Source organism: Kogia breviceps, chromosome 8 (assembly GCF_026419965.1).
Source record: "Kogia breviceps isolate mKogBre1 chromosome 8, mKogBre1 haplotype 1, whole genome shotgun sequence".
Classification (NCBI taxonomy): Eukaryota; Metazoa; Chordata; class Mammalia; order Artiodactyla; family Physeteridae; genus Kogia; species Kogia breviceps.
Genome location: NC_081317.1, coordinates 88,722,532 through 88,735,806, shown reverse-complemented (window position 1 = coordinate 88,735,806; position 13,275 = coordinate 88,722,532). Strand labels below are relative to the sequence as shown.

Genomic DNA, 13,275 nt, shown 5'->3' with positions numbered 1-13,275 from the left:
AAACCTTAGGGCAGCTCTTTCTTGAACACAGATGGATTAACTCCAGTTCCAACTCCTGACACTGTTAGTGTAAAGAAATTTCATCCTATCTGAGCAAGGAAAAGAAGGATATAGACCAGTCAAAAGGGTGACGGGACAACCTGAAAAAGACATGGCTCTAACTTCAGACCCAATCCACCAAATAATACTTTTCAAGCAACTACACAGTTTAATGAGAGAAGCAAATCCAAAGGACACAATCTCTGCCAGAATCACAGAATTTCACGGCTAGGAGGAATCTTATAAGTAATATTGTTCACTCCCCTCATTTAAAGATAATTGAAAACTGAGTCTCAGAGAGGGAAGTCCCATAGCTTCCTCCCCCGCCCCTCTCCCCCAATCCTACATGGCTTTTTAATAGCAGAGCAGAGACTAGAATCCAGGTTTCCTGGTCTCTAAGGTGTGGCTCTGTACAGATATTCTGCTGACTCAAGGAATTTACCATGTGAGGCTGTGCTTACAGGGTAATGGCCACTAAAGCCCCAGAAGAGTCTCTCTGGAACACCTGCAGACCCAAGTGAGGACCAGACACCACTGTTGCCCAGACTCCCCAGACAAGTTTAAATGCATGACATGTCATTTCAAGCATCTTGCCCCTTCCCTCTTCCTTCCAACTGGCCACTAAGACTAGAAAGTGGGAAAGGTGAGGGAAATAAAGGTTAATCACTTAATGCTGTTTCTTATTAACGTCCAATGAAAGTTTTTTGTTTTGTTGTTTTATTTGTAGGGAGAGGCTGAAAATATTAGATAAATGAGATTGATTATCTATATATTCCAACTATCTAATTATGTCCTCACTGATATGGACAATAAGATTTTGTCTGTATTTGGTGGCCCTACTGCTACCCATACAAAGCCTGGGAAACCTAAAGGTCCTGCTGGCCTGAGCAGCACCCAGCGAGGAGCCAACTTTATCTCTGTAGAGTTGGTAATGCCGCCCACTACTTCACAGACACCATCTATAATTTCTTCTGGGGCAGGGACAGCCCAAACACCTCATATCTGATCCAGAACTAAACTGTGGAGCATCAATTAGCTAGCTGCTAGAAGCTATGGTAGTTTCCAAGTTGCCCTCTTTCTTAGTGCAAAGAAGTCCTGAGGCCTGTCACACTCAGGCCAAAGGAGCCTCCAGACACTTGCTGAGTTCTGAGATTGACATGGGATTCAGGCTCATGCCAATCTCCATGTCAAGCCTTGATGCTCCAAACAAACTCCCAGTTCAGTACTGAACTTGTAACCTCCCTGATTTCACAGCTAACTCTGGACCCTCCGGTTTGCTCTACACCAAGACTGTGCCTCCAAGCCTATAGGATTCCAGAGAAACAAAACACCTTCCAGTCTTCTCTCTGCTTAACCAACCTGACTTGCAGAAAAAGGTTTTGACTTATATGTGATTGTCTCCTGCACACAAGACAGGTCCAAGAGAACTTGCCAACAGAGGGCAGAGAGCAGCCGTGGAAAGTAAGATAAAATAAGGCAGAAAAGATACATTTTCAAATGCAGCATTTCAGTAAGGGAGAGGGAGAGGCAGTATAAAAAAGAAACACAGTGGGAATTCCTTGGCGGTCCAGTGGTTAGGACTCCTCACTTTCACTGCGGAGGGCGCAGGTTCAATCCCTGGTGAGGAAATTAAGATCCCACAAGCCAAAAAAAATTTAAAAAACAAAAACAACATACTGAAACATATTAAAGGCAAAAAAAGACCTTACTAAAATTCTGTGTTATTTCTTTTAGCCCTAGTGAGGGAAAGAGAGACTCCTGAAAACAGGTCAAACCCCCATTATTGCTCATGTGGCCCATGCCCCTCCCCCTCCCGACTCCCCTCATCTTCCACACAGCAGCACACAGTGTGGTTCTAGACCTTGGGTTCACCTTCTCATCATATTCAATATCCCCAAAGAGCTGCTATTATTGTTTACAGGGTCACGCGTTTTTACTTTGAATTCACACACAGTTTTCTTGGATAATTTTTAAAAGTTTTAAAATTTAAAATATTTTCAAATCAAATCCCAGCTTCTAAGTTACCTGTCTGGATATGTATTCTAAAAGTTGAAATGATACATACTGTGGGGGCCACAAATATCAGTTTTGTGAAAAGAAGGTCCAGAAGAGCAGTTTTTTCCATGGAAAATGCTTCATGGAGAGCCAACGATTCCTAAGAAGCAATTTAAGAATTGTCAGGAGAAGCCACCATATACATTTATCTCCAGGATGATTCAAGCTCCAGGTGAACCCATTTTTTCACCCATCTGCTCCCTCCAAGCCTGGACTAGCACCTCTGTGAGTGTCCAAGAAGGTCCCAGTGGTTCCCATTGCTCTTCCACGCTTGGCCTGTTCTCCCAGGTTTATATACTGTCTCCCTGTGTTCCTGTTCCCACCCTTCACCATTGTTAACATCCCCAGTAATGACTTACCACCCCTTAGGAGCATCTGATGCCATAAAGTCTTAAATATAATATTCTCGGTTATATTTCCTTCTCTACTTAAAATTATACTTTCTTTGCAAAATCTTTCACTGATAAAAACTGGCATGTGTTTCCTCACCTTTTAAGTCCTGCTCAATTTACAAATATCTCACATAAAAAGAAGCAAAGGAAACATAATCTTCTATATCTAAACAACAGCTTCTAGAGAATGGAAATGTATTAATCCCTATTTTAATCTTCTGTTCTGCTTAGAATTTTCTAGAGAAGCCAAAGACTGGGACAGGAGAAGAAATTTGAAGCAAGATCTGACAAAACTATACTCTCTTTTTACATGGCTGAATTATGTCCTAGAAAACAAAAAGAGTAGCTACCATGGCAATGTAGGATTGGTTGGCAGACAGACCAAAAGCAAGAAGGTAAGTTAAGAGGCTCCTGGAGAAATCTAAGCATGAAATGCTAAGCAGCTTGTCTAAGATGATGGAATAGTAATGGAGAAAGAGAAACAAATACAAGATGATTTGAAGGAAGAAACAACGGGACTTGGTGGCAGACTGGATCCAGAGGTGAAGAGGAAAGAGTCAAAGATTCCTCTAAGGCTGGGGTCACAAAGGCACAGGCCCTCCAGGGCCACGCAGGAAGTGTAAATGTGAGAGGCAGCTGGATGGGGATTTACAAACCATGAAGGCCCTGCTCCATCTAAAGTGGGTGCTGCCACGCCCAGAGTTGCCTGTTCTTACAGTTTTTCCTTTGGACTGTTTCAATGCCTCTGCAACAGGTCTCTGGACCTCCCGTCTCACTCTCTCTAATCCATCCTCTGCGATGACATGTTCAGATGCCAGAATGACCCTTTTGAAACAAAAACCTAATTATGTCACTTCTCTGCTTGAACTTCTTCAATGGTTCCCCATGGAAGCTGTGCTTTTCAAAGTGATATTTTTAGCAGCAAAACCCTTCCTTCAAACAAAAGTTTAAATGTAAAACAGAAAAGAAGCCCAGGTGCTCCAGGAGAAGTAGTAGAAGTGAGCCCAGAAATCCACATCCTCTGCCCTTCGTGCCCTCTCAGAGAGAGCTTCTGAGCCCTGAACCTCTGGGCGGTAGCCTTCAAGCAAGGGGAGTACAGAAAGATTTTCCAAGGGCTATGTATATACAGATTGTTTCAAGGGAATCCATTTCCAGATCCTAGTCTTCCATATGTACTCTTTCCTATAATTCATCTTCTGGATTATGAACTTGGGCTCACATAGTCCTTCCCCCACTTTACAAAGAAAGGCATGTCCCTTGCTGCCAAACCTTACTATGATGAATTGTTCTAGAGTGGAAATACTGGGGCACCCAACAAAGGGATATATAAATGAAGATATTGGTCTAGGGAAATGTTTAAAGATTAATCAAGGGGCCTTAAACTAATGGGGCTTCCTGCCTTCCTTACCATATACACACTTCCGTTAAGGGTAAAACTTGGCATTGGAAATGGGGTGTTTAGCCCATGCTGGGATTCTCTACAATTGGCACAGCCAAAGGAAAATACATTAGTGACACACTTTCTTCTAAAAGTAACTGGAGTACACATTTGAATTTTACCATATATAAATTATACCTCAATAACCTGACTTCAAAAAAAATGTAATTGGAAAGTCTTACGGGCCATGAAAAAATTCAGATACACTGAAAAAACCCATGGATAAAAGATTCAGTAACGTATTTTGTATTTGGCGTGCTCTATTCAATAAGATAGTTCGAAGTCTATTTTGTCAAATCATCATGAAATATTTTTTATGGTTACAGTCAATCTTCAGCTTATTTCAACTTATAAAATGATTAATATTTTCTATCTCCTGTTAATAATATATAAATGTAAACTTGGATAATAAATGTTAGGTTTCAACTTAAAACTGTGTGAGGGGGTTATTGTTATTTTAGGGAGCTCATGAGCAAAACATCTGAGCTCTGTGGCTCCGAACAACACTTTGGAAACCAATGGCTACATAGTGGCTCTCGATCCTATCAGACCTAAGTCTCCCTTCTTCTAATAAATATGTTAAATAACAGCACCTTTACTAACCTAAAACGAAATTCATAGATAATTCAAGCTATCTATACACATACTTTCAAAACACCAATAAAATGTCCTAAATCTAATATAAAAGAGAAATAAAAAAGAATAACTTATAATAAAATAATAGGTATTTCAATACATAAATGATTGGACATGACCATCATAGAAGACTTACTGAAGCACTCAGATTCCTGCACCTAATTGTAAGGAATGAGTAAGTTAGGATTTAAGAGAAGTAAGATCAGAAGCCATTCCACTAAAAAAAAAAAAAAAAGCAGATTAAACACCAGTGTTAGGATAAGTAACAAAAGACCAGATTTATTTATATATGACACCCTATACAAATGTTTGGTGGAACATTCAAATTCAAAAATCATGCAGAACTCAAGTCATTTGACATCCAAAATGTATTGCCAGTGTTGAAGTACAAAGATTAACAAGATAAAAAGTCCTTCTCAGACTTCCCTTGGTGGTCCAGTGGTTAAGACTGCACTTCCACTGCAGGGGGCACGGGTTCAGTCTCTGGTCAGGGAACTAAGATCCCGTGTGCTGTGCAGTGCAGCCAAAAAAGAAAAGGTCCTTCTCTCGTAAAATACATGGCCTAGTGGGGTAGGCAGGTATCTACTTAAAGACAATATATTCTTTTATAAAAAATTTATTTTATTTATTTATCTTTGGCTGTGTTGGGTCTTCATTTCTGCACAGGCTTTCTCTAGTTGCAGCGAGCGGGGACTACTCTTCATTGCGGTGCGCAGGCGTCTCATTGCGGTGGCTTCTCTTGTTGCAGAGCAGGGCTCTAGGTGCGTGGGCTTCAGTAGTTGTGGTGCATGGGCTCAGCAGTTGTGGCTCGCGGGCTCTAGAGCTTAGTTGCTCCGCGGCATGTGGGATCTTCCCAGACCAGGGCTTGAACCTGTGTCCCCTGCATTGGCAGGTGGATTCTTAACCACTGTGCCACCAGGGAAGCCCTAAAACAATATATTCTTAATTATGTGGAACTGTTCTCACATTGCAGAGTCTAGCACCTGTGGTCCCTAACTACTGAAACGCCAGTAGCACCCACCTTCAATCACTATTGCAATGAAAAATGCCCCACAAATGTCCAAAATGCCCCTTCAGGGGCAGTACCACTGCTGTGAAGAACCACTTGCCTATAGAATAGAGAACAAGCACATTAGCCCATCAAGATCTGGCTCCTACCTTTCTCTCCAGCTTCCTCTGCTGCCACATCTGCCTTCCAAACATACAGAACTATCTGTAGTACCCTAAGTGGGCCACATTAGTCCATGCCCACTGCTTTTCCATCAACCTGAAATGTCTTCTCTTCTTTTGCCTTCCAACTACTACTCTTCTTTGAAGCCTTCCAGGCCACTTTTTTTTTTTTTTTTTTTTTTGGCGGTACCCGGGCCTCTCCCATTGCGGAGCACAGGCTCCAGACGCGCAGGCTCAGCGGCCATGGCTCACGGGCCCAGCCGCTCCGCGGCATGTGGGATCCTCCCGGACCGGGGCACGAACCCGTGTCCCCTGCATCAGCAGATGGACTATCAACCACTGCGCCACCAGGGAAGCCCCAGGCCACTTTTTATAACCCTTAAGATGCTGTTTTTAAAGCAGGTAGTTACTTTCTACCCTACCCAGCTAGTTTGTGTATTCTAAAAGGGAAAAAATTCTTTCATGTTTAATCTTTGTACCTCAACAGGGGCAATACATTTAAGGTGTCAAATAAATGTTTTCTCAATGAACAAACAAGAGTACAGATGAAGGGATTCACTTTACAGAAAAAGAAATATATCCTCTTAGACTGCAGGGGAAGATGGAACAATGAATTTAGGGATGGATTTAGTGATAGATAAATGTAACTACTGGTTGAGCACTGAACTCAGCCAGGTTTAAACATTGCCACCCACCCCATCACAGTCTTCATCTGTACCTTGACATGTCTCCTTCCCACTCCTCACAATAGCACAGACAGATTCCACAGCTCTCCGCTCCTTTTTAGTTATGTGACAATTCAGTTCAATCCAATTGATTTAAACTCCAATCTCAGGTCCAACACAGAACTCATCTCCTCCCCTCTTCCAGCCCAAGCCTGAGCCATGGCTGAAGGAACCTGAAGTGGGGAGGAGAGCATGCTCCCTCCTGTGGCTTCTCCTCCTCTTCTACTTCTCTAGAAGGTTCTCTACAAGGGATCTAGCTCTACAGGGGTTGGGAACCAGGAGGAGAGCAGAGAGGGAAGAGATAACTGTCTCCTCACTTAATAAGGTAGTTGTCATCACAAACCACTGTTGGCTGTGGATGACAGACCACCTGAGCCTGTTGTTTGACAGATGTCAAAATGCCAGCTCTCTTATAGGGCACTTGTGAGGCCTCTCCACTGAGCGGTGCCCTAATGGAAACAATCCCGCTCTAGGTCACCTCCTTTAACCCTCCTAGCTTCTGTCCAGCAGGCAGCCTCTTGCATGGACTACCAGCAAGATGGCTCAAGCCCAGCTATCTTCCTCAGTATCCCCGGAACCACGAGAAACTCACATGTCCTTGCTAAGCCACACAGAAGGAATACAGGCTATTCTACCGCTAAGCCCCTGTCTTTCACACCTAATTGCCTTTCTTCTTCTCAGATAAATGCAGAGCTAAACAAGTCCACTGTCCAAACACAGAGTCTAGCCAGGGAATGAGAAATCAGGCTCTCTTTCATGTAGACTCTCTTTGATACCCTCCTGCTTGGTTTGGGGGGCAAAAGGAGGGGGAGGTACTCCCTGGTAGGCTCATGACTCCCTCCCTTGAGTCTTCTTACACCTCACACAGACTGGGGACAAGGTGAGGTGATGAGGGATGGGTGGGGTTAGTGGTTAGAGGTACCAGGGCCAGTTCTGCTATCTCTTTGTAAGCCCTCGAGAGGGTGACTGACCCCAGCCATTAGCAGCTCTCTCCAGAATGTGTGGTGCTTAGTGTTTCTTTGTCGCCATTTTTAGACCCTAGTCACCAATTCCAGGGCAACAGGAAAAATTCGACTCAATATCTTCTACACTATGCTGAAGTGAAGGAAAAGTTCTATGAAATAACGGGCTCCACTGCATGCCTAAATGAAGATGCAAAATCATCTTCTGAGTGAGGGAAAGAACTAGGAGTTGAAGGTTCAGGCAGAACAAAGAAAGAAGACAGAGACAGGCTGCGGTTAGAACATTGAATGAAAGCCATGGACACGTTCTCTTCCTACCCCCCACCCCCAAAAGGCACATATATATATTACAAACAAAAGTTTGCATATCATTTTGGGGGCACATGGACCCAAGATCTTCTGAGACCCTTGAAGGCCAAAGGACCCCAGATTAACAAGTCTTAGGCTAAGAGAAAGCAAGCAGGAGGTGAGAGTCCAGTGTTCTCTATGTAGGAGGAAGGAGTGTTATTTACGCAGATAAGGCAAATTCTGAAAGGTCAGACATTTAGGGACGTGCATACACCCAGAAGCAGTCCACACCAGATGCCAGTTTTCTAAATGACATGTTTAGTCCAAACTATTCTGATTGGTTAACACTGTTCAACTTATTTTTCCATATCATGCCAGGATACCCACTTATACACAGATTTTTTTTTCAATTAAATAGGTACTACAGTATTACATGGTTGGTTGAATCCGCAGATGAGGAACCACATATGGAGAGCCACCTCTACAATTATACATGAATTTTAGACTGCCTGGAGGGTTGGTGCCCCTAAACCCCATATTACTCAAGGGTCAACTGTACATATATACATATTTGGATGAGAATAGGGCTCTAAAAACAACAGGTGTGCTACATATGACTGCAAAGACCCCATGGGAGTAGATGAGATGGTCACTGTCTTCAAACACCTGCTAGGTCCCTAAGAGAGAAAAATGGAGCAGTAATGCGATGCCAGTCTCTCCCAACGAACGGCAGCTGAGAACATGTCCATCAAGCTACTGAAAGTAACTAAACTGTCTAACAAAAAGAGCCGAGAAGATTGCCCACTATCTGTGATTCAGCAGAGAAGAAAAGAACCCTGATGTTTTTCTTTCAAATCTAAGCTTCACGCTAGTCTGACAGAGGACAAATAAACGGATTCCAGGATCCCCAGATTAAAACCTACTTATGATGAAAATAAATGTAAAAGTACTTTGTAAGTTGTAAGGCATTATATAAATGTTAATTATTATGGTAATTATTACGGATATTTCCTACCCAAAAAGGAACTAGACCCCCCCCCCCACCATCAGCAGTTTGAGGTCACAGTCTGGAAAGGTGAAATGTTTGAAGAGAATGAGTCTGCTTGTTTTCATAGCAACTGTGCAAAGGTCTTCAAAATTTTCATCTCCTCACTGAAAAGTCTAAGAGGAGGAGCCAGTCAGTGATACATGACCAAAAGAGAGTTTAGAAATTTGGTTAAATTCGGTTCAATATAACAAATATTTATTGAAAGGACTTCAGAGGACACAAAAATAAGTCAGAATATAGTTCCCTGCCTCACCCACCCTGAAGAAGTGTACTAACTAGGAAGAGACAAAAGCCAGTTTATGTGGCAAAGTGGTGACGTGCTCCTTCCTGCGCCCGCTGGCCCAACCCACCCATTCAGTCCTTGGCCTGTTTCTTATCAGATCCACGCCGCTCCCTCTCCAGTGAGGCTGACATTCACAGACTGAGCCCTTGGCTCCCGGATCCCTGCTGAATGCCATCAGCGAGGGGCACTGACAGAAGAATGTCAGAAGGAAGCGGGAGCCAGTGTTTCCTCCCCTTCTCCCTCTGCCTTGGCCAGCATCTTCAGCAGAAGCTGTGTGTCCCCTGTGGCTGCAGCCGCCCTCAGGCAGGCGCTCCCAAGTTCCAGCTTCGAACTCATCCTTGTTCCTTTGGCCCAGGGATGATAAGACGATTCCTGCTGTTGCTAATCTCTGGGTTGCCTCGCCTTCCCTTGAATGGCTTCCCAGCTCTTCCTTCACTTTTATAGCTAATTTTCTGGTTGAAATTCCCTCTGATTTAAATACTTAGAGTGATTTCTGTTTCCCTGGCTGGATTCGAAATGTGGCAGCTAAGCCAAAAATGAACTGACTGCTATTGAGAGCAAAGACCCCGATTCCAACATTGCTAAATTCAAAGCTTGCTGCTATTGGTGTGAGTTCAGACCGAGTTACACAGAGGAATGAAGAGACAGAATTGATTTTCCTCTTCTTCCAAAAGAACACAGGAAATCAGGAGAGAAAAAGAGTTGGGGAAAAGAGAGAGAAAGGAGCATTATGGACTTCCTACTTCCCTGTCCTCAGGATAATTTGGGGAAGGGGCCACTGACAAGAGCAAGGACAATCCCCCCTTAAAATTCGGATGAGTCAAAGAGGAGACTAGACCTGCATAGGGCCAAATTAGGGTCTTTAGAAACCCCAAACACTGAAAGATTATGGTATTCCACCCACTAAAAAAATTAATAAAATCAGTCCTTTACACTTACAATATAATACAATGTAAATATAAAGAAGTACAATAAATTTGATTTTTTTCCCACAGTAACTACTTTCACATTTGAAAAATATATCAAAATCTTTTCCTCCAAATCTATTTTGTGGCCCTGCTTTGCTGGTGCCCTAAGCACACATCTAGTCTACCCATTGGATCATCCAGTGATGGACCTGGGCAGCCTGCCTTGTCCAGAGCTCCAGTGGCCAGCCTCTCAGGGATGGTGCATGTACTATTATGGGGGGTGCGGGATGCTAGAAGGCTGAGTCTCCTAAGGACCCGGGAGTGGAGAGAAGGGGCCAGAGGGAACTGTAGGCTTTAGAAGGGAAAGTGAGCTGGAGTGCCAACCCTAAGAGTCTCTGAAACAGCAAGAGGATGTGCAGGGTTCACCTGCTTGTGGTGAAGTAGACAGTGGATGTGTCTCTAAGGAGTTATCTATGCACCATCCATCAAAACCACCACTGGCCATCATTGTCTTAGAACCAGCTGTTGGTACTCAGCCATAAAAAAAACAAAATAATGCCCTTTGCAGCAACATGGATGGACCTAGAGATTTTCATACTGAGTGAAGGAAGTCATACAGAGCAAGACAAATACCATATGATATCACTTATATGTGGAATCTAAAAAAATGGTACAAATGAACTTATTTACAAAACAGAAATAGAGTCAGATGTAGAAAACAAAACTTATGGTCACTGGGGGGAAAAGGGCAAGAGGGATAAACTGGGAGACTGGGACTGACAAATGCACACACTACTGTATATAAAATAGATAACTGGGCTTCCCTGGTGGCGCAGTGGTTGAGGGTCCGCCTGCCGATGCAGGGGACGCGGGTTCGTGCCCCGATCCGGGAAGATCCCACATGCCGCGGAGCGGCTGGGCCCGTGAGCCATGGCCGCTGAGCCTGCGCGTCCGGAGCCTGCGCTCCGCAGCGAGAAAGGCCACAGCAGTGAGAGGCCCGCGTACCGCAAAAAATAATAATAAAAATAAAATAGATAACTAATAAGGACCTACTGTATAGCACAGGGAACTCCTCTCAATACTCTGTAATGACCTGTATGGGAAAAGAATCTTAAAAAGAGTGGATATATGTATAACTGATCCACTTTGCTGTACACCTGTAACTAATACAACATTGTAAATCAACTAGACTCCAATAAAAATTTTTAAAAGGACCAGCTATGGGGAGAGGAGAACGTGACAAGCTGTTGCAGAGGGAGGAAATGACCAAGATGAGACCCATAACAAGGATACAAGCCTCCCTACAAGTGCCTGGCTTGCATCCTTGAATTCAAATTCTGAAGGATAGAACTAAACTGGTAGAATGCCCAGAGATATATACCTGAAATGTACGAGAGTAAGCTTTCCTCTCTCAGTGGAGAGCGGGGGGATACCAGTTCTAAAAGCAAAAGTTAAAATCTCTACACCTCCAAGTCTGTGACTTGTGCAATTTATACCAATTACACATTTATCCACTTCCACGGTTTTAGCTAGTGCCAGAGGTTGATAACACCTAGATTTCTATGTCCAGCTTTACTTGCCTTCATGCTCAGGTGATTCCTTCTGCCAAGAAAACCCTCCCCACTCCCATCCCATATTTCACAAATTCAAATCCTAACCCTTCTTCAAGGTCTGGTTCAAATATTGCTGCCATCTGTTAGAGAACTGTCTCTCACCTGAACCCTCACTGTGCTCTGTCTGATCTCTTCTGAGAGGCTTTCGCTTTCTGCCTCATATTAGGGTACATCTCATCCCTCCTGTGAGTCAGTAAGCTACTTGAAAACAGAAGACATGTTTTATTCGTTTTTGGATCCTCTCAGCACCTACAGTATTTGTTGATGGAAAGAACAGTATCCTTTGGAGTCTAGATGATCACTCCCAAGATGATGCCTTTAAAAAACTGCTTCTGAAACTTCACTTTTGATGCTGCCTTCAGCCAATTTGAGACCACACGAGAAAATCAGGCTCATCAATGACTACTGCTAATATTTATTCTGTGCCGTATACCAACTACTGGGCCATGCGTTTTGCATCTAGTTGTCTCATTTAATCAGCCTAACAACTCTCTAAGACAGGTACTATTATAGTGCTCATTTGGTAAAGACTCTGAGGCCTAGAGGCATTAACCAATCGCCCAAGATTACCCAGTTAGTAAGTGACAGAACTGGGATATGGCCACTTCAGGGTCACATCTACATTCAGTCAAAAACTGTACTACCAAGATGGATCGGATCATTCACCTTGTTAAAACACTTCTGTTTTAATAAAATTTATCTTCGAAGAATAAGTATTTGTCACCAATGAATATATATATGCATACACCACACACACACACACACACACACACACACACATATAAAATGACTATAAAACTGAAATAACAATGCAGGACTATTTTTTCACCTATAAAAAAGGTTTTTTGATATAATAATACCTGATGCTAACAAGTGTGTAGGAAAATGGTACTCTCACATACTACTAGTGGGAGTACAATCTGGAACAACTTTAGAAAGCAACTTGGTGATTTCCATCAAAAGCCTTTAAAATATTACCATTAACCCATCAATTCCACTTCAAGAATTTTAACTAAAGAAAACAATCACAGATTTAGCTTCAAAGATACTCAATACAGCACTGTTTGTAATAATGAAAAATTAGGAAAGATCTTAAGTTTCTAATAATAGGACATTGTATAATTAAATTATGTTACACTCATACATTAAAATCCAAGCAGCCCACTAAACATTGTTTCAGAGATGTGTGATATCAAAGATTGTTCACAATATATCACTAAGTGAAAACAGAAAGTTGAAAAATGTATGGAATGAGCCCAGTTTCATTAAACACACACACACATATAATTACATAGTAGACACCTGGGATGATATAAATCAAAATGTTAAGAATCACTATCTTTTGGGGATGAGTCAGAATTTTACATATAACTGTATTTTCAATGATTATGTATCACTTTTATAATAAGAAAAAATTAGATGAGGATTTTTTAAAAAAGGTATCACAGGGATGAAAGGATACCAAAAGATGTTTCTTCAAATGTCACTGAAATAGGTCTGTAGTTTCCATTTAACAAATATACCATTCCAAACTGATGGAGTTTTTATGTACAAATTAACTAGTATATTTATTTATAAAGATATATTACTTTAAAACACTTTCTACCTCGTTTTTTGTTTTTTGTTTTTTTTGTGGTACGCAGGCCTCTCACTGTTGTGGCCTCTCCCGTTGCGGAGCACAGGCTCCGGACGCACAGGCTCAGCAGCCATGGCTCATG

General features: G+C 42.5%; 1 protein-coding gene across 3 annotated transcripts in view; it reads right to left on the bottom strand.

Moving 5' to 3' along the window:
• Positions 1 to 2: 2 nt before the first annotated feature.
• Positions 3 to 13,275, bottom strand: part of RGP1 (RGP1 homolog, RAB6A GEF complex partner 1) — a 37,056-nt gene continuing 23,783 nt past the window's right edge. For 2 of the 3 annotated variants that reach the window (XM_067039665.1, XM_067039661.1), the window contains exon 10: positions 2,027 to 2,194. In XM_067039665.1, coding sequence (XP_066895766.1) covers positions 2,042 to 2,194 — 153 coding nt within the window. In that variant the 3' untranslated portion in view covers positions 2,027 to 2,041. Of the gene's footprint in view, positions 90 to 2,026; positions 2,195 to 13,275 lie in introns of those variants that run through there. The other variant, XM_067039662.1, reaches the window with a different exon arrangement.